This window comes from Diceros bicornis, chromosome 10 (genome assembly GCF_020826845.1).
Source record: "Diceros bicornis minor isolate mBicDic1 chromosome 10, mDicBic1.mat.cur, whole genome shotgun sequence".
NCBI lineage: Eukaryota > Metazoa > Chordata > Mammalia > Perissodactyla > Rhinocerotidae > Diceros > Diceros bicornis.
Window position 1 is genome coordinate 35,611,659 of NC_080749.1, and position 18,922 is coordinate 35,630,580.

At 39.4% G+C, this 18,922-nt stretch overlaps 1 protein-coding gene across 4 annotated transcripts in view; it reads right to left on the reverse strand.

Moving 5' to 3' along the window:
• The window catches only part of NEB (nebulin), a 233,271-nt gene extending 216,263 nt beyond the window's left edge, over positions 1 to 17,008 (reverse strand). For all 4 annotated transcript variants that reach the window (XM_058548962.1, XM_058548960.1, XM_058548961.1 and 1 more), the window contains exons 1-8: positions 16,973 to 17,008; positions 13,686 to 13,727; positions 11,569 to 11,766; positions 9,641 to 9,748; positions 9,054 to 9,158; positions 8,255 to 8,359; positions 7,492 to 7,596; positions 2,193 to 2,297 (exon numbers count right to left, since the gene is read on the reverse strand). In XM_058548962.1, coding sequence (XP_058404945.1) covers positions 2,193 to 2,297; positions 7,492 to 7,596; positions 8,255 to 8,359; positions 9,054 to 9,158; positions 9,641 to 9,748; positions 11,569 to 11,766; positions 13,686 to 13,727; positions 16,973 to 17,008 — 804 coding nt within the window. The remainder of the gene's footprint in view (positions 1 to 2,192; positions 2,298 to 7,491; positions 7,597 to 8,254; positions 8,360 to 9,053; positions 9,159 to 9,640; positions 9,749 to 11,568; positions 11,767 to 13,685; positions 13,728 to 16,972) is intronic.
• Between the last annotated feature and the right edge of the window lie 1,914 nt (positions 17,009 to 18,922).

Genomic DNA, 18,922 nt, shown 5'->3' on the forward strand with positions numbered 1-18,922 from the left:
CTGATGGCTTTGGCCAAAGACAAAGGTGAAAGAATTGATAATGACAGGTAGAGTAAGGAGGGCTCGTAAACAGAATGTAACAGCAATATAATCATTACAGGTATGTGATCATTATATTAACATGTGAACCAGAGGCTGTAAGACAAAGGGATGGATCTGGAAGACATGATTCGACAAGGAAATGCTAAGAGTTTAAATGCACAAGAGTGAGTAGGTAAAGGAGATTTTACCTAATTTGGAGAGAAAGGAAATGATGATATTGAAACATGGGTCAAAGCAGCTTGATAGTGGGGCAGACTTCAAGAGAAAGGAAATGAGTCCCACAGCTAAGTCACCCCTGGCAGCCCTACGCCTCTCTTATTGGATGGTTTGTTGTCGGATGGACTGCTACCAATCACAAGTCCTTCCAATGTGACTATTATTTTGAGTGTACAACAGCCATTAAGAATTTGGAAATCTGGGTAAGGCTGGGATGAATAACATCACCATGGCCAAATCTGGTGACCTTCATCCACAGCCATTGTCCCCTTGGCTCATGTTGTTATTCCACAAGGACAAACTCAGCCCTAGCAATGCTTTCAAAGTACCCAACAATGTCACCATATCCAACTGGAGTGGCGCAGTCCAATAGGCATATACGCAGCCATCACAGTAATTCTAAATTTTCTAGTAGCCATATTTTAAAATGTAAAAAGGAACAGGTGGAAAATTAATTTTAATAATATATTTTACTTAACCCAATAGATCCAAAAATATTATCATTTTAACATGTATTCAATATAAAAATAAATAATGCGCTATTTTAAATTCTTTCTGTCATACTAAAGTGTTCAAGATCCAGTGTATATTTCACCTATAGAGGACACTCAGTTCATCCCATCACATTTCAAGTGTTCAATAGTCACATGTGGCTAGGGGCTATTATATTAAAGAGCACTGCTCTAAACTAACTGACAAGTCTAAATTAGTGGAGAGAGTGATTATAGAGGAGTACCCACATTGCATACTCAAATAAGGTAAAAGAATGTTGCCTTAGTAAGATATTTTTTAAAATATGCTTTAAATAAAAACTAAAAATAGATTTCCTTTTCTTTCTAAATGACCACTTGAAAACAGCTTTTTCTTTTTCTTCCAAAAAAGATAAATCATCCTTCCTCCCCAATCTTATTCACAATATTGACACATTCAGTGGGCCATCTCTTTATGGACAGTTCTAAAGTTAATTTCTGCTTAGCCCTGGGCAAAATTTCAGGTTCATGGTATTCCTATTAGCGAAATTTTACTGCACTTACTAGATCTTTTATCTAAATAGCCCTTGGTTATACAGTTAGGTAACCTGCAACATCAGATACTAAAAAACATCACTGAATAGATTTCATCACCCGTAACTTTTTTTGGTTCTCATTTACTAGAGACATACTTTCCCCAAAAATACTTAAGATAGAAATCTTGAGATTCCATCAAAATTCAAGCAAAAGACCAGACTGAGACTCAACTCCACAGAGGGCATGGAAAAGTATTTAAAAGCAGCAGTATCCCAAGAGAAAGTGGCCTGATTTGGACTAATTTTAAATAGGAATTTAGCATGGTGTATTCATCAGTTGAACATCTGTCTCTCTGCATTCCCTGTCAGGGCCGCATTCCTCAGAGCTAGTTTACCAGCCTAAATATAGGCAGACTAAGCTGGCCTTAAAAGTTATGAGGTATGCTGCCCACTGCTGTCAAACTAAGCTATGTCCGAGAGACCGCTCCTGCATTCTTATTTTCTCTAAGTCTGTCTGAGGACATAAAACTATGCAGAATCTTCACACTGAATTAAAACAATCATATCAGCCATGGAAATGTGTGGTTACTTGGTTACGCTGTTAATATCACTCCCATAAGTCAAAATGTCAAATAACATTAGGCCATGGGTTCTGTTTTCAAAATGCAGCTTTCACATTTATCAACCATCTCATTCATCATTTGTCATTTATCAATCAACTGAGTCATCAAGTTGATTGAACATAAATTAACATGGTTCCATGATGTTAGTGGATGTATTGCTTTTGCTGTAGTGTTTTTAGAGTCACATGCAAAACTACTCTGTATTTGTGTTGCATCTTTAGGTTCATCTTAGCTAGTTTCTCAGATGGTTGAGATTATTAAGCCGAGTTTTCAAGGGAAACAGTGTCCCAGCCCTATTTACTTACCTTGCTCACTTGATTGGTCACTTTCTTGGCAAATTCTACTTCTGGAGGATCCGGCAGAGATGTGAATTGAGTCCGCTGTTCAGCATGACCTTTTTTGTAGGCAATCTGACAAAATTAAAGACAGGGATGCTCATGAGCCATAGAAAATCGTTCTGCTTCCCATGTTCCATATGTTGGCGTTGTTTAGAAAGACTGTGTTTTCACCTTTATTTGAAGTCTTAAATTTTAGACTACATACCACATAACCATAATTTATCCTTTTAGACGTTACCTGCCCTTGCTTTCAGTAGTACTAGTGATTTTGATTTCTTTGAGTCTTCCCTATTCTCCAAGACTGTTGGACCTAGATCTATTTCCTTCCACTCATCTCCACACTATGATTTGTGACTGAAATTATTCTCTTAAGCAGCATTCTCAACTCCCAACTTCTTGTCTTTACATCACACCTGCTGACAAACCACCCCCCCACCCCACCCCACCCCCGCTCTGGATCAACTCAGCCACACACTTCCTCTGTTCTTATAATGCTGAGTGCTACTGGAGAAAATCCCACAAGTCTTTGGATTGGGTAATGATAACATAATAATTGGAGTTCAAAGGGAAACAAGAAGAAGGTACAGAGTAGAGAGAGAGAGAGCCTCTTGAGCCCAAGCCCTTAGCTTGAAATCTATGTGCCTAACCAATGACATATTCTGTGAACAACAGCTTGCTTGGAGCTCTGTGCCCAATACTCTGAATTTATGGTGTCCAATTGCCACTTTGCCTTTATGGAAGCTAGAACATCCCATTATGTAGCTCTGGTCAGTCTCTATTCCCAGTGGCTAGTTTAAACCCAATACTGTCCTTAAGCCCCCAATCAACTCCACATTACGCTCAACTTCCTCTTTTATAGAATAAAGAAAAACCATACACTTATTTTTCTCTATCCTCATCCCTGCCTCTCCCGCCTGCTGTATGGCTCAGAGAAGCATCCTTTACAGGGCCTGAGTTCTGCACTCAGGCTGCTCTTCCTCCAGTAGCTCTTTGTAACTGGCTTTATCAGTCAGCCCTCATCTTTCTTACAGCTTCCACTACTCCTTTGTCGTTACACCTTTCCTTCAGTCTGTAAAAGGCCTCTCTAGCCTTAAAATAAGTATGGTGTTCATTAATCATGCATCCCCTTCACTCTTGCTCTCCCTTTCTCTTCACCACTGACTCCTCTGGCTTTTTCTTCCATCAGTCTTGACCCCTGCCTCCAACAATGCAGACCTAGTCATAGATCCCCAGACACATGAAGCCCTCTTACATCTCTGGAGCTCATACATGCTGCTCCCTTTCCCTGGAATGCCCCAACGCCACCTTCTCCCCATCAGCCTGCAAATTGCTACTCGTTCTCTGTGTCTCGGGACAAGCACAATTACCCCTCCTGTGTCCTCCCTGACTCAATGACCTTCTCCTGGGATCTCACTCAACTTGGCCCTTACCTCCTTAAAAGGAATTATCAGATGACACCGTCACTGTTGTTTACATGTCTGTCCCTCTTTGGACTGTGAGCTCTGAGATGGCAGAGAAGATATCCTCTCATCTGGGAACTTTTGTGGCCTGCACAGCACCTGACTGGAGCTAGGGTTCAATGACGGATTTCTGAGTGTGTGTTTTACACACCGAGGCCATTGGGGAAAGTCTGAAGAGGAGAATTACCCTCCCAATTCTTCACTATGCAACGGTGAGACTTGTACAGATTATTTCTCCTTCCACGTGGCAGTATTCTTATTTATACAGTAAAGAGGTTGTAGAGTTCCAAGGTCCCAACCATCTTCTTCATGATTTAACCAAGTCTAACTATACCTTACCTTTATAATATCTACTTAGCGCCTATAACAAAAGCTTTCATGGACATTAAATCAATTGGTATACAAAAGACAGTTTTTTAAATGTATCTATATTAATTCCACTGCTTAATTTCTTTTAAATAAGTGAAGACTTATTTAGGCATAGGGCAACCTGTATTTTCCATGGCTGACCAAGTCCTTAGGGAGAAAGTAACATTCTGCCAGGAGAAATGCTTATTAGGTATGACATCCTGCCAAGGACTTTCAGAGAAATCAGATCTAGAAGTCCTAATTTCTCAGGAACCTTGGTCAGAATTCTGTCTAGTTAGAAATCTGTACTCTGGATCAGCTTAAAGACTCTCTTAGTGTTTGCAAAGTCTTTGGTCTCTACTTAGATAATAATGAAAGCGTGATAGTTAAAGAGGGACACAGGAGGCAGGTACAGGAGAGAGAGAGGGAGCCTCTGAACCCAAGCCCTTAGCTTGAAATCTACATGCCCACCCCAGTGCTCTGTTCTGTGAACAATAGCCTGCTGGGGGCTCAGTGCCCAATAATTGCAGAAGTTCGTGGTGCTGCCAACAGTATTAACAGGCATGTCGGTAATCTGATACTTAGTGCATACTTGGTCTACAGTAAAAATAAAAGCCATACCTTAACCGCCAAGTCTTTCTGAGGACGGGTGGGAAGATCTTACTTCATTGTTATATATTCTCCTTCGTTATGTCTTCTATGGCAATATCTCAAAAAATGCGGTCAGATTTAATTGTTCAAAGTCCATAGCACTAGAATGGCATAGAGGTAACCCTTCATCTCTCCATTTTGTGGATAAAGGGAAACACTAGGAGATTAAGTGTCTTCTTGGAAACCTCTCCCCAGGCTTACATGACATGGCATTTCCTGGTTCCCCTTCAATTTCTCTGTCTGTTCCCTTAATCTTTTGCTGACTCCTTTCCAAATGTCCTAAATGTGGGTGTCCTCCAAAACTCTGCCCTTGGCCATACACTGTTCTGCCTCCCTCATACACTTTCACATCTTTACCTGTCACTTTTATTCTGATGACACTCAAATATTAATCTCTTGTCCTGATCTCACACCTATGCTGTAGTACTAAATTTCTAATTTATCTATAGGACGCCTTGATCTGAATGTTCCTTCCGTTATCTCAATTCTATTTGTCTTTTCACTAATCCTTCTTTACCAGTTGTACCCCTATACAGCCAGACTACCAGTGTTTGTCATAAACTCATCTGTGGCTCCTTTCTCTCTTTTGTCTCCATTATCCAATGTCATTAACACTTTTTAAATACTTATTACCTTCAGATTCCTTTCTTTCTCTTCTTTGCCCCTGTCATCCCTCTGATCTGTCTACATTACTAAAATAGTCTTCTACAAATTATCACAATTTTTCCTAGTCCCAATCCACCATATTGTCCATCAAAATTTCTCTCGATTCTACTTTTATCATATTGTTTTTCACTCCAAAATCTTACGATGCCTCTTATTGCCCACCATATCAAGTCAAAGCTCTTTTGTCTGATTTTCAAGATTCTGCTGCCAGTTTCTTACATGTGCAGTGCTACCTTAGCACCCACAGCATTCACTTTCTTTGTCCCCAAAAGTCCAGACTCAGTTCATCCCTGTCTTTTTGTTTGAGTGCTCTCTCCTTGAAATGTCTTTCCTGTTCATCAGTCACTGCCCATTCCCTTGGGATCACCACCCTTACACAGTCTTCTCTGACTACTCACATGTGTCCTGTCTTTCACCTAGCAAGTATTAGATTGTAGTGTTTTGTTTTGTCTTGTTTTTACTGTTTTCTAATTGATTGATATATAATACTTTTTTCTTACCAACCTCATTATAAATTCTCAAGGGAAAGAGTGAAAACTTGTCGTACTTTTCCATCCTGCCAGGTATGCATGCATAATTGACTTTCAATAAATAAGATTGATCAATTGATAAAAGTCACACAATATTATATATTCATGACATACAGAATCAAAAAGCTAATTTTAAAAGAGAAGTGGGAAGTCTCCACACATTAATATTGGTGACATGTAGGGGCCGGCCCCGTGGCGTAGAGGTTAAGTGCGCTCCGCTACTGGCGGCCCGGGTTCAGATCCCTGGCACACACCAGCACACCACTTGTTAAGCCATGCTGTGGCAGCATCCCATATAAAGTGGAGGAAGATGGGCACAGATGTTAGCCCAGGGCCGGTCTTCCTCAGCAAAAAGAGGAAGGATTGGCATGGATGTTAGCTCAGGGCTGATCTTCCTCACAAAAAAAAATTGGTGACATGTATTAGACGACCTTAAAATTTTGTTATATCTTCTTTAGTTCCTAACTTGCCATCTGGAAGGATAGCAGTATATCTGTGCTATATTTTAACCAATTTCATGCAAACTGGGATAGAAAATATGTCTGCTAAATCTGCAGGTGATATCAAGTGAGAGGTAATAAAAATTAGATCTCAAAATCTGTATACACCATCAAATGAGTGTGTATAATTTCAGTTCAGGGCAAGATAGAATCCTAAGATCCATTGGAAGTAAATCCCAATAAGTCTCAAGAGGCCAGCTGATTTGCTAAGTCTGTATTGAACATAAGAGGTTCCAGGGATTTAGCTGACATTTGAATGAAAAATAACTTGTCATTTTGTAATCCAGTGATCTCCTGAAAACTAGAGCAGTAGCCTTTGAATTTTCAACATGGCCTCTAGCAAATCCAGGGGTCAAGAAATAAAGTACCTTAAAACAGGGGGAAGAGCTGGGCCCAAGGGATGCTCTCTGCTGCTGCTGCTTTCAATCCTAAGGACTCTATTGGGCTTTATAAGTTCCTATAATAAACAGTTTTCAAGGTCTAGGATACTAAAATTCTGGCCAATGGAACTGCTGATTTTTTGCTAACTCTGAAATACCCTCCGTGTACACTGGTGACAAGAGCTCTGTGTGGGATAACTACACACACATGTTTGGACAAGTATGTCAATCGAGTCCCCCATGCAGAAAAAGGAGGACAACTACAATATAGACTTTATGATTAAGATAGCAAATCAAAATCCTTCAATAAGATTATTCACTTAATAAATTTGGGAAGGTGGCTACGATTCCAATAGGTTTTTAAAATGCCACTCTAGCGTCACAGAAAAACTTCAACTCCAGCCAAGGGGACAGAATAGTGCATGTTCTAGTGGAAAAAATATTGGTCATGGGATCACAAGACCAGGCTTGTAGTCTGGGCTCTGCCACTAACTGCGTATGTGACCCTAGACTCAAGTTCGTCCTGTAAGAAGAGGTGACTAAATTATATCTAATATAAAGTATAAAATCTAATTTAAATTAGATATCACAAATTACAATGATTTTAGATATATTCCTCCTCAATAAGGGTATTCTGTCTTAAAGAACTGCAATGAGCAACCAGCCAGAAGATGTAATTCAAGATGTCCTGATTCCACACTCCCTAATGGTGCTGACTGCGTTTCACTTACATCACTGAGAGCTTTCTGGGCTTGGGCAACCCTCCTCAGCTCCGGGCTATCATTATATGGGTAAAACAAACTTTTATCTGCTTCCCAGTCTTCAGTGTACAGTTTCTAAACCAAAAAAGAGTGAAAAGTTGTGAGACAGTGAAATCACACTTACATGAAATGCATAATCTTCAATTCATTCATCAATGGCACCAAGAACCAAGGGCAAGGTGGAGCAAAGGTAAGTGGAACTCACGGATAACCTCCCCCTTTCCATCCAGTCCAAGTCAGATTTATTAATAGCTTATCCCACTTCTGACAAACCTTACTTGCAGGAGGGCAGATGTGTCTGATTTTGTTTCATCTCCTTTCTGTCACTTTACCTGCCTCCTGCAACAAGTACTAATGCAAGTGTAAGGAGCCAGGAAGCTATAGTGCAGTTTCTGTCAACAGCCAGTAATATCCAAGGTATAGCAGAGGGTCTACAGAAAAACTTAAAACATTTACTTTGTGGGTCTCTCAGAGCTGGATCTCAGGTGCGTCTTCCTCCTCCAGGACCTTCCTCAGGTCCCCGACAGGACCTTCCCCTCCACTCTGCCCAAGAGCTTTCTTCTCAGTTCCTCCTTGCCAAGCCTACCCCTGAAACCTCAGACGTCTCAAGGCTACTCACAAAAATATTGGGGCATCATACTCCTGATTATCAAGAGTTTACCCGGTATTCCTTTAAAGGACGTGGAGGGAGGATATAGGAAGAGAGAAGTGACGACGGAGCAGAGGCCCTTACCTTACTGAACATGGCTGTGTTCTTAACGGCTTGGACAAGTTCAGGGGCATCAGGGGGAAGCAGGTACTTATCCTTGGTGTCTTCCCAGTTCTGCTTGTATAAAACCTAGACAGAAAAAGCAGAGGACCTGTGGCTTGATGTGTCCCCCAAGAGCATGAAGATTTAGAAAACAAAGGAGAAAGAGTGCTGTGAAGATCTTTCATACAGAAGGTGTCCTCGCACAGAGGCTGCCGATGTGCCCATGTGTTACTATCATCAATTATGAAAACATTGATCATGTCAACATCCCATAATACTTTTCCTGCATTAGTAAGCTTTTACTTTGAAAAGTCTAATTTTTTTAACTAAATCATGACTCTAATTCTCTATAGATTCCTTTCAAAGGTTGCAACTTATCAGTCATTGGCTGATGTTTCTTTTGACTTACATGGTATTTTTAAATAGTGTTTTTAATTAGTTGCCTATATTTGAAATTTGGAGATTTCTCATAAAAATTCAGATCCCAACTTCTTTAAAAAAATAAATAAGAGACTTTGGGGACACTGGGACTGCATTTTGTACAGCAACTGCCTGGAGCAAAGTCGCAGGGCACAGGCTCTTCTGTACACCATAGCTCCTACAGCTCACTTCGGTCATCTGCGCAGCCTCCCTGACACGTGGGGACGTTAGAGTTCCCAATGCCTCGGATTCGAGCGAGACTGGTAAGCAGGATCAGGCCTGTCCAGTCTTCTCCTCTAAGGCCAAGCAGAGGTAATACACATGCTATTTAGTTTCCCAGCCATCCATACCATGATCTTACCTTACTGACTTGCTGCGACACTTTCTTTGCATGTTCAATGTCCTTTGCTTTTTCATCTACATGACAAATAGTTTTAGCAACATCGCCATCTATTCGATACTTAACCTGCAGAAATAATGCACAATTAGAGTCCACGACAGGCATGAACATATCAATATATTAAAGAATATCTTATAATCAAAGAGCATTGACCCAATCACTCTATGCCTGTATCACAAAGCAAAGTTTCTGCATTTTAGACAGAAAACTGTGATCTCCAAAGATCCGCAGAGCACCTGCATTTACTGCCTGTCTGCTTTCCTGGCTGAATTTCAGCCTCCCTATGCTCCAGCATGGGAGACCACAGCGAGTCGGAACTTCCATCTTATATAACCTCTTAAGCTCAATTGCTAAGCCAAGCTGTTAGAAATCTCTTTGGGTTCACATCTAGAGGAACATAATCTATGGCCAATGCTTCCTCTAGATTTCTGGAGTGGCTCACAGTAATTCGACCCCTATTCTCTCCACACCTATTTAGAGCCCAAAATTCCTAGTGCTAGGCGTATCTTTGCAATGTCTCTCTCCTTTATTTTAGCAGTGCAGCCCACCTCACTGAGTTGATCTTGTACTTTCTTGATTCTGCGAAGTTCTGGAGTATCGGTTGTGATGGCATATGGCTGTCCTTTTGCTTTCTCATAGTTCTCCTTGTATTTATTCTGAAAAGAATACCAGATATTAGCCTTAAACCTGATAAGACAGCAGCAGAAATTTCAGGCAATATACTCATCCCCATCTGATTAAAAAAATATCCTGCAAGTTATGACAGTTATCAGTTGTAATAGCTTTCTTTTTGTCTCTTACCCTGATCCTCAGCAAAAACTAAAATAGATTTGCTAATTGCTCTTCCTAGACATAGTTAGATACGGGAGACAATAGTTTTATTACAGACTATCGTCTTGGAAATGCCCTAAAATGATTCTCTCAATGTTTTTATTGTCTGAATACACACATAAAAAGCCTGAAGCTCAATAATTTTAGAAAATAAACCTAGAAATTGAGTCAAGTATGAAAAGATTTGATTGCTAATACAATGCAAAAATATTCAATTCATAAGCTGCAACTAAATCTCAGTGGTTTGGGTAGCTGAGACACCAGCTGAATTAATGGAAAGTCTGAATTGTGGACTATTTTGAAAAGGAATGCAATTTTATTATTTCTGCTAAACATATAATGAGTTCTTGCTTTAAAAATAATGTGTATAATTTATCATTATTAATGCCTCAAGAATACTCTTGAGTGGAGCAGTCAACAATCTAAATTGTACTATCAGTTTAGTTACTAAACACTTTAAAAATATTATAAGCGTTTGCCAACATTTTGTTCACACGCTCAGAAATTCTAGGCTATTAAGTGTCTAAATTAATGAGATTTTATGGCAATAAATTGACAAAAAAAATTTCTCTCTTTGCTGAATACTGCAGTGATAAAAGAGGCAAGATAATCTTGTTTTTAGAAATCTAAGTCTTAGGATCATTCAAGAATCTAAATTAGAAATTTACCAAATAGTCCCTAAGAGTTAACACTAAATCAAAAGTGAATATTTATTAGCCAACCACAATAGGATGCTTTTGACCAAAGCACTAGTCCTATATAACCCAATGTTTCCCCGAGATACTTTTCATTTTTTTCAAGCCACCAGAGGACATGCAATCAGGCCAGCAAGTGAGATCTCAGCCCACCATGGACAATCAACAAATTGGATCCATTCGAATGGGTCTCAATCTGCTGCCAGTCAGTGTAACTTAGAGAACTGTACACGGAAATTTAAGGACCAGGGACCATCAAGAGCAGTGATTCCCAGAGTGGACTGCACATTAGAATACCTGGGCAGCTTTTAAAACTCCTTCCACGTGGGCCCCAGACCCAGTCTGATTAAACCAGAATGGCCTGGGCAGCAGTAGTTTTAAAGCTCCTAGGGGATTCCAGTAAGCAGCCACAGTTAAAAACCACTGTTCTAGGGTACAGTCAAACATTCCAATATTCAATTTCAGACGAGTTCTTAGTCTGATCCTGGTTTTCTAAACTGCATGTTCTTCTTCACTATACATCTCTTAGAGACCTTTTCACAGACTGTGAGCTAATCCACTTAAGAGGCATCCTGCTCAGACATAGTTTGAATAGATGTTATTTAGCTTCCATGAACTGATTTCAGCCTAATCTATATTTATGATTTCATTACTCTAGATTGGCTAAGTAATAGTGATTAAATACCAGCAAATGCTTTACATTTGGTCTTTTGCTTATTTTGCAGGAATAATTTGAATAAGGATGCTTTCCCTGATGCTGCAACAGTACCCGTGAATTACAGGAAAGGAAAACTCAAGAGTCACAAAAGCTTATATTTCTGCAAAATAAGTTTTGTCTTGTACACAAAATCCAGAGAAACAAAATCCAGCCAGCTTCCAAAACAGACTTGGTTGAGATTAGTAATTTCTCAATAATAAAACCAGATTAGCAGAAGTCAGTTGAAACTTACTGTGCTAAACAGATTCTGCATTTTCTGACTGTGTGCAATGTAGGGGGTCATGAACTTGGAAGGGTCGATCTTCTTCCGGATAACTTTCTTTCTCTCCACTGGCTTTGCCAGTTCTGGCTGTGCCAGCACTGATCTGGAAGGCTTTGATTGCCCATAGTCAGATGTTGTTGTCGTAGTTTCATAGAAGTGTGTTATTGTCTGAAAATTTGACATGTGATTCAACATAGTTATGAAAGCAAAAACTATGATACCAGGATCCTGCTATTCTGACTTCAAGTCAGACTTAGATTCCTGGTGTTACTGCTCCACATCTAAAACAAGCCAAAGCAGGAAATCACACACTAGAGCCATTTGAAGGCACATTATGTTACATATGCTTAACGCTGGTTGTTCAAGATTGCATTGCATGGAGTAAAAAGGTTACTCCTTAGTAATTTGCAACATTACCTTAAAATTCCATTTGCAGAAAATAACTCAAACACTTTAAGGTAGGATAAAAATCAGAAGTAAAATATTCTTAAACATTTAAAAATCTTCTTAAATTGGGGAAAGTAAAAGCAAACTTGGGATCAGGGAACAAAAGATTAAGACAATCAAGTAAAACTCAAATTCTAAACTTTTAAATGAATCTAAGAAAAAGTCAGTTGCTTGTTCTGCAGGCATTAGGCACTCTCCCCTGTAGTATCAGACAAAGAATAATGAACTTTAAAAAAATGAATCACATCAGGGCCGGCCCCGTGGCATAGCGGTTAAGTGCGCATGCTCCGCTGCTGGCGGCCGGGGTTCGGATCCCGGGCGTGCACCAAGGCACCATTTGTCAAGCAATGCCGTGGTGGCATCCCATATAAAGTGGAGGAAGATGGGCACAGCTGTTAGCCCAGGGCCAGTCTTCCTCAGCAAAAAAAAGAGAAGGATTGGCATGGATGTTAGCTCAGGGCTGATCTTTCTCACAAAAAAAAAAATGAATCACATCAATATTACAAGTGATTACCATTCTCTTGGCTTAGTCAGTTAATTAATGTGAACTAGAGTGCCATTTACACTAATAAATGCTTAGGTGGACGAGAATAATGATGACAATATAGTGGGGTAATTATCCTCACAGCAGTCCTGTGTATGTGGTAAGTGGGAAATTACTGTTTCTTATAACAGGCTGTAGTGGCAGAAACTAAGGCCCCAAGTTTGGGTTTAGTCCAAAGTTAAAAATACTATATGTAAGAAAAGAAGTTAAGTAGCCAAGTCTTCAATCCATCTCATAGTATAATTTCCTTCACAGCTAATATCATCTGCACAAGGGAAGAGTTCTAGCATCAATTATGGAAAGAAAAACCCAAGTAATAAGGAAATTATACATCTAATGACAACTCCCCGTAGTGTTGTCAGATCATTGCTAAGAGGCTGCTTTCTGCTTGTTATTGCTCACGTATGGTTGACCTTGAGAAACTAACCAATTTACAGCATCTACAGATGTTAGTTTTCATGCAGTCACAGGCTCACTGAGCAGGCTTCAGGGTTAGCCATCCATACCACTGCTTGCAGTGCTCAAGAGAAACTGGTCCTTGCAGAAAATGAAGCATGAGTGAGGTATTTCACCTTGAAACAAAGTTCCAACTTGGAATATTTATGGGAATGGCTTTCTCGGAATTCCTAATGTGCTAAAATATGACTAGCATTTCACGGCATCATCAGGGACAAAGGTTTGGAGGCACCATCCTGTTGGCAGAGATGGTGCCCCTCAAGTTACAACTCTACGCAATAAAACTGCTGGTCCCCATGCCAACCACAAGTCCAAGGCCATCTCTTTGCTGCAGTCAGAGGGTGGTGACAGCCACTGACATTACTCTAATTAGCATCACCTACCCCGAAAATAACACTGAGCAATGGGGGAAAGCAACCTGCAGCCATCTTGGATATGTTGAATAGCGAAAACAGCGATGAAATCTATCAAACAGGCAACATTCATTCTCGTACCACCAGCTGCTGGGCATACACAGGTGAGTGCTCCTCCCTCAGATGCTCCCTTTTGCCAGCTCTGTGGCCCCGGGAGCGTGAGAGAGGAGCAGGCTCTTCCTGCTTTAATGAGCATGCAGTTCATGCAGGTGTGGGCTGGGTCTTACCTCCCTCGGCTCCCCTTCGTAGACTGTCTCTTCTGTGTAGTACTATAAATAGAGCACAAAGGTATCATCGTGAGAACCAAAGCAGAAATCACCTCAAGTCTGCTTCAGCTGAACCTCACAGGTTATTTCACTAGCCCGGTTAATTTGCTATATCTGTGGGAACAAGTAGCCGAGGGAGCCTGTCCATACTTAGTGAAACTTCAGGGGAGCTAAAGTGAATGCCATCAGACTGGACAAGGGGATGCAGAGTGATGAGAAAGGTGTCTGAAGCTGGTTATTAATCAGGGGAAGCTATTTTATTTGGGACAAGTAAAATTTTTTCTTATGGTAGCTAAGATTGAATTTGCTGAGAAAAAAATATAACAACAATCTCGTGAGTTTGTGGGTTGGGCAGAGAGGAACTGTGATAAAACTCACTGTTTGCTAACTAGCAATAAAACAAAACAGAAACCTCAGCGTGAATAAAATTTTTAAATGGATTGTATCGTGGAAATAATAGATCCAAAGGCGTATATACACCTCAATTATCCCTATACCACCCTGACTACTAAGTAATGAGAGCTTCCTCCAGAGTGATGGGTGAATCCTTTCCAGTAGTGTGGTGGTGCTAAGAGGAAAATTTACAAATGTCAAGGGGAGAAGGAAAAAATGAGAAGATTCCTCATCACAAAATGGGGGAAAGTTAGGCAGCAATTTGCCTCTGACGGCTCTAAGGTGCTTGCAGGCTGGATCTGAAATCAAATCTACTTTTGTTGTATTTCTGACATCACCAGCAATAAATAGACTCGGATAGGAGCTGGCTGACATTTCGTTTCAGATGCGTAAGGAGAGTGGAATCTTGCCCTTAGTCTCACCCAGAAAGCTGGGTGAACAGAAGGAAAGACTGGTTTAGGCCAAGGCACACAAGGAAAGGGATAAAAATGAAAGACTTGGCTCATGTTCTCAGTCAACAAAATGATAACATTTTATGCTTCATTTTTCTTTTCCCTGCCACCAAAACATATAGGAAAAGGGAAAAACACTAAATGCAAAATTTCCCTCCGAGGCCTCCTTTCTTCCTCCCTTGGTTGGGTGAACTCTCATCAAATTACTTAACCATTATCAATAGGCCACATGCTCTATTTCACTTGCGGAAAAATTAGTGTAAAACTTGCCTAATGTCCCTCACTCTTGCGTTTTCTTTGCTTCTGTACTATTTCTTTTTTTACTTGAAATCTAATTCTGTCTCTGTGTCCTTACACATAGCAACAGAAATCACAAGCTCTAAAGGCACAGAATATTTCTCTTTTACATATTTGTGCCTTCATCACATGGGAAATATCATTTGGACACTTTAGAAAATACTATTTGATGCTGATCCACATGGAACTGTTCCTCTGGCCACACAGAACATCAGTGACTTGAGAAGAAATATTAAACTAAAATGAATGATTCACAACTGTTTTGGATTTTCTCAGCATCCAAATAAAAGCAGCTCTTTGGAAATTTTACCTTTCCTGGGCTCTCACCATTGGTAAATATATCTTAGAAATAAGCTTATAAAAAAGGCAACATTATCCAAATGGTTGGCATTAACTTCTATGCCAAATCTCACTTTTTTTTTAGATCTGTGCCACTAATTAGATAGTACACCCGTGCTTCTTTTCCTTTCTTTCCAAGTTTGTTTAAGTTTGAGAAGAGGGTCACAGCACAATTTTATTTAGATGTCCAAGATCCCTAAGAAATATATTTTTAAAGCTAGACTATTTTCTCTAATCTGCCACCATCCCATTCTCATGGCATCGTTTTTGAGGTCAGAGAGACCTTGGTTCTGAATTTCTGGCAGGAAGTCTATAAGTTTAGCACCTGCTGGTCAGACCCAGAAGCAGTAATGGGAACAAAATGGCAAGGATGAGAAACCTAAAAATAGCCCCTTCCATTTTTACGACATCTAGTTAAATCAATCAAGTCTAGCACTAAGGACAATTTTCAGTGACCGATAAATACAATTATTTTAAGAAAGGTAAGGATATTTAAGTGGGAGGCTAAAAAGTATTCCTGGTATTACCATCATGGAGAAGGCAATTTAATTTATAATTGTGTTAGTGTTTGCTAGTGATTATTCTGACCCTTAGGGATGTATGTAAAATGCACACTAGTGATAATATTGAACATTGAGGATGTGGCCTTTGGCGTTTAAACCAGAACAGTTGAATGTTATATTGTATGAGATTTGTTCTGTTTTTTTGTTGTTGTTTCATATTCTTCAGTAATAAAAGCAATTTCATTTGTAGAATAAAATAAAATTTTGTTCATCTAAATATAGACTGATCCATAAAATAATCTGCCAAAAAGAAATTTTGGCACTTTCATTTGAAATTTGATTCTGGGTTAATTTCATTCTTATTAAAAAGCACGGATTTTCAACACTGCCTCCAAGTGTCTCGGGCACTAGGAGATTTTCATGTGTTTAGATCATCATCATTAATTGGTAATTAGTAAGCACTTTCAGATTCAAAGGCAATGTATTTATATGGATGTGAAGCTAAAGGCAAGAGCTGGTGAAGAAAAACCATAACATGATAAAAACAAAATTATATAAAATAAACAATTAACAACTTTGTAAAACATGTCAGACATCCACCAATAATCAAGATGCCCCCTATGGTCTTTGCTCTTTTTCAAAATTCAAATGCAAAAGCTAGTCTGGTTCCCTTGGATACATATAATGGAGTTGGTGGGAAAGTGTGGCTCCTACTGTCACTCAGAAGCAACACGAGTTTATTTTTATATATGTGTGTATATGCGCATATATGTATTTATAAAATCTCATATAAGCGTATAATCTCATATATATTATTCTGATCATTTAATCCATATTGCCCTATAGATAGGCTAGTTGAAGCAAAGAGTAAGTAGTTCTTTTTCCTCTTTTGCTATGCAGGCACTAAGAAAAAGAGTTTAGTTTTCAGAATTTTCATCTCCTCCGTCCCTTTGATCAGGGGGTTGGGAGTTGGGGAAGAAGGTAGTTTAAAAGACAAATTAAAATCCACTTTACCCCACACTTTGTTTTTCTGAGAGTTTAAAGAAAAGCAAAGGTGGGAAACAGCGATATTTCTTTTCAATTCTAAATCCCACATAATTATAGTGAAACTGAACGTAAAATATTCCTTTTTCATGCTTTAATGATGACTCCTTGTGAAGTTATAATAGACAATGTATTTTTCGAATGATTAATTCACCTACAAGGCTTTGATTGTTGCTACATAAAATACTTTGCTGTCAGAGTTGGGTTTTTTTAATCTTACCTCCACCACCTCCTCGTATTCGTCGTCGTCTGCCATTTTCCCAGAGTAGTAGGGGCACCTACAAACTTTTCGTATTCCAGACAGATGAAAATACATTAGAATCTCTCCCCAGGACTGAAATCATCTTATAACACTACAAAAACAGGATTTAAAACTAATCCATTCTACACAGTCATACATTTTTGCAGGCTAAGTGAGAGAAGACATTTAAATACAGGTCTGAAAAACTGAAGCTTCAAATTTCTTTCTCTTGATTCCTTCAGGAACGTGTTGGGTATTGCTCCTTCTAGCTACACGATCAATTTAGTTAAAGTTGTAAAAGGAAGTTGAGGTCAGGGAGTGGGAGGGTTTGGATTCAAAGGAACAGAGTATTTAAGTTTCCAAATACTTGGAGAAAAACATTTTCAAGCAAAAATTTTAATGAAAGAAAATTCAGTTCATCTTTCAGAAGAAGTTGGAATTCTCCCCCCAGCCCCAAAATTCTAAGAGGGCTGCGTTAGGTCTCCATTCTGCTCTAATACATGGTGCACAGTATATCCTATGCTTCAAATTAGGACATGTAAAAATAAGTGTGCCAATAGATTTTAAAAGAAAAATAGAAACCTCAAGGCAATGGGGTTATTTTCTTCCCGAACACCATTGGCTTGTATGAATTTTTCTCTTCTGTTTCTGTAGCTCCTGTTCCAACCTGAAAAATAACAGGTTTTTAAAGCATTGATTGAAGGGCATATAAGACTGTGGGGCTTGGGTCTAAGTTTCCAATTCAGGAACTAACGTAAGGATTTCCCAAGGCCTTCTGAGTTGGATGCCAGAGAGGGAGAGTCCCTCTTGACAAAAGTGGATGATGACTTGGAGCAGCTGTCCCTTCGCCCAAAGATATTTGCCGTGTAAACCAACACCCTGCTGGGGCTGGTTTTGTCAAGCTAGCGAAACTGGCACTCCTTCTGAGGCAAAGGAAATCCAGTAGAACAGGATAAATATAGGAACGCAAAACATAGATCTTTTTCCGTACTAATATATTTAGGAAAAAAAACAAAGTCAAAAAATGAAAAAAAATATTTGTTAGACAAGAAAGCCAACTCAGTCAAGCAATACATTGGTTAGTATAAGACTTGACTCTAATCACACACTACATGTCAGTTATTAGTAGGGCCTGAGTAGGGCAATGCGGTTACAGACTTTCCTAGCCATGTTTCCATTACTAATTTCCCCGGTTAAGACCCAAAACTTTGGAAAATACTTCAAGGGAAGTTGTGGAACATCTCCTGAAAAAACATTACAGAAAAAACCATCGTTTGGCCTTACCTTCAATCTACCAAATAATTTTTCTCAGCAGCAAAGCCTCTCTCAACTCTCCCCTCCTGAGAACCCCAGACAAGAGCCAGCGTGGTGCCTGGCCTCCGAATTATCATGTGGCAAGAGCAGCCAATCAGATCTTGAGTCACTCAAATTTCAGAAGCTAAATATACTGAGTGATCTTCTGAAAACCACCTGTTCATCAATTCCACTAAAGGATAAAGGGTAACAAATTGCTTGCTTAGAACTATTCAAACAGAATGGAATTTTACCTAACTTCCAGCATATCGGGGTTCAAATTTAGGTTTAATCTCTAGTTTACTGTAGCGCTGTTTGATATGATATTCATGAGAAAGAATTTAGGAGAAAATAAACATGGCTTTGAGGGGTTTCGACCCCTCTGTAACTGGTTTCTTCACGTCATTTGTCCAATCTTCATGGAGGTAAACATGCTGGCTCTTGTACAGCTCACCAGGTGAGCTACAGGTAAGTTACAGGTGTGGATTTGAAAAAGTAGAGGAATACGATCCAGAAAATATCAAGTTGGCAAGAACAATTTTTTAAAATGTGAAAAAATAAGTGATAGGTGAAAATATTTGATGGTAACACTTGTTAAGATATCTACAGGGTGTAATTGGAGAGATTAGGCCCCAC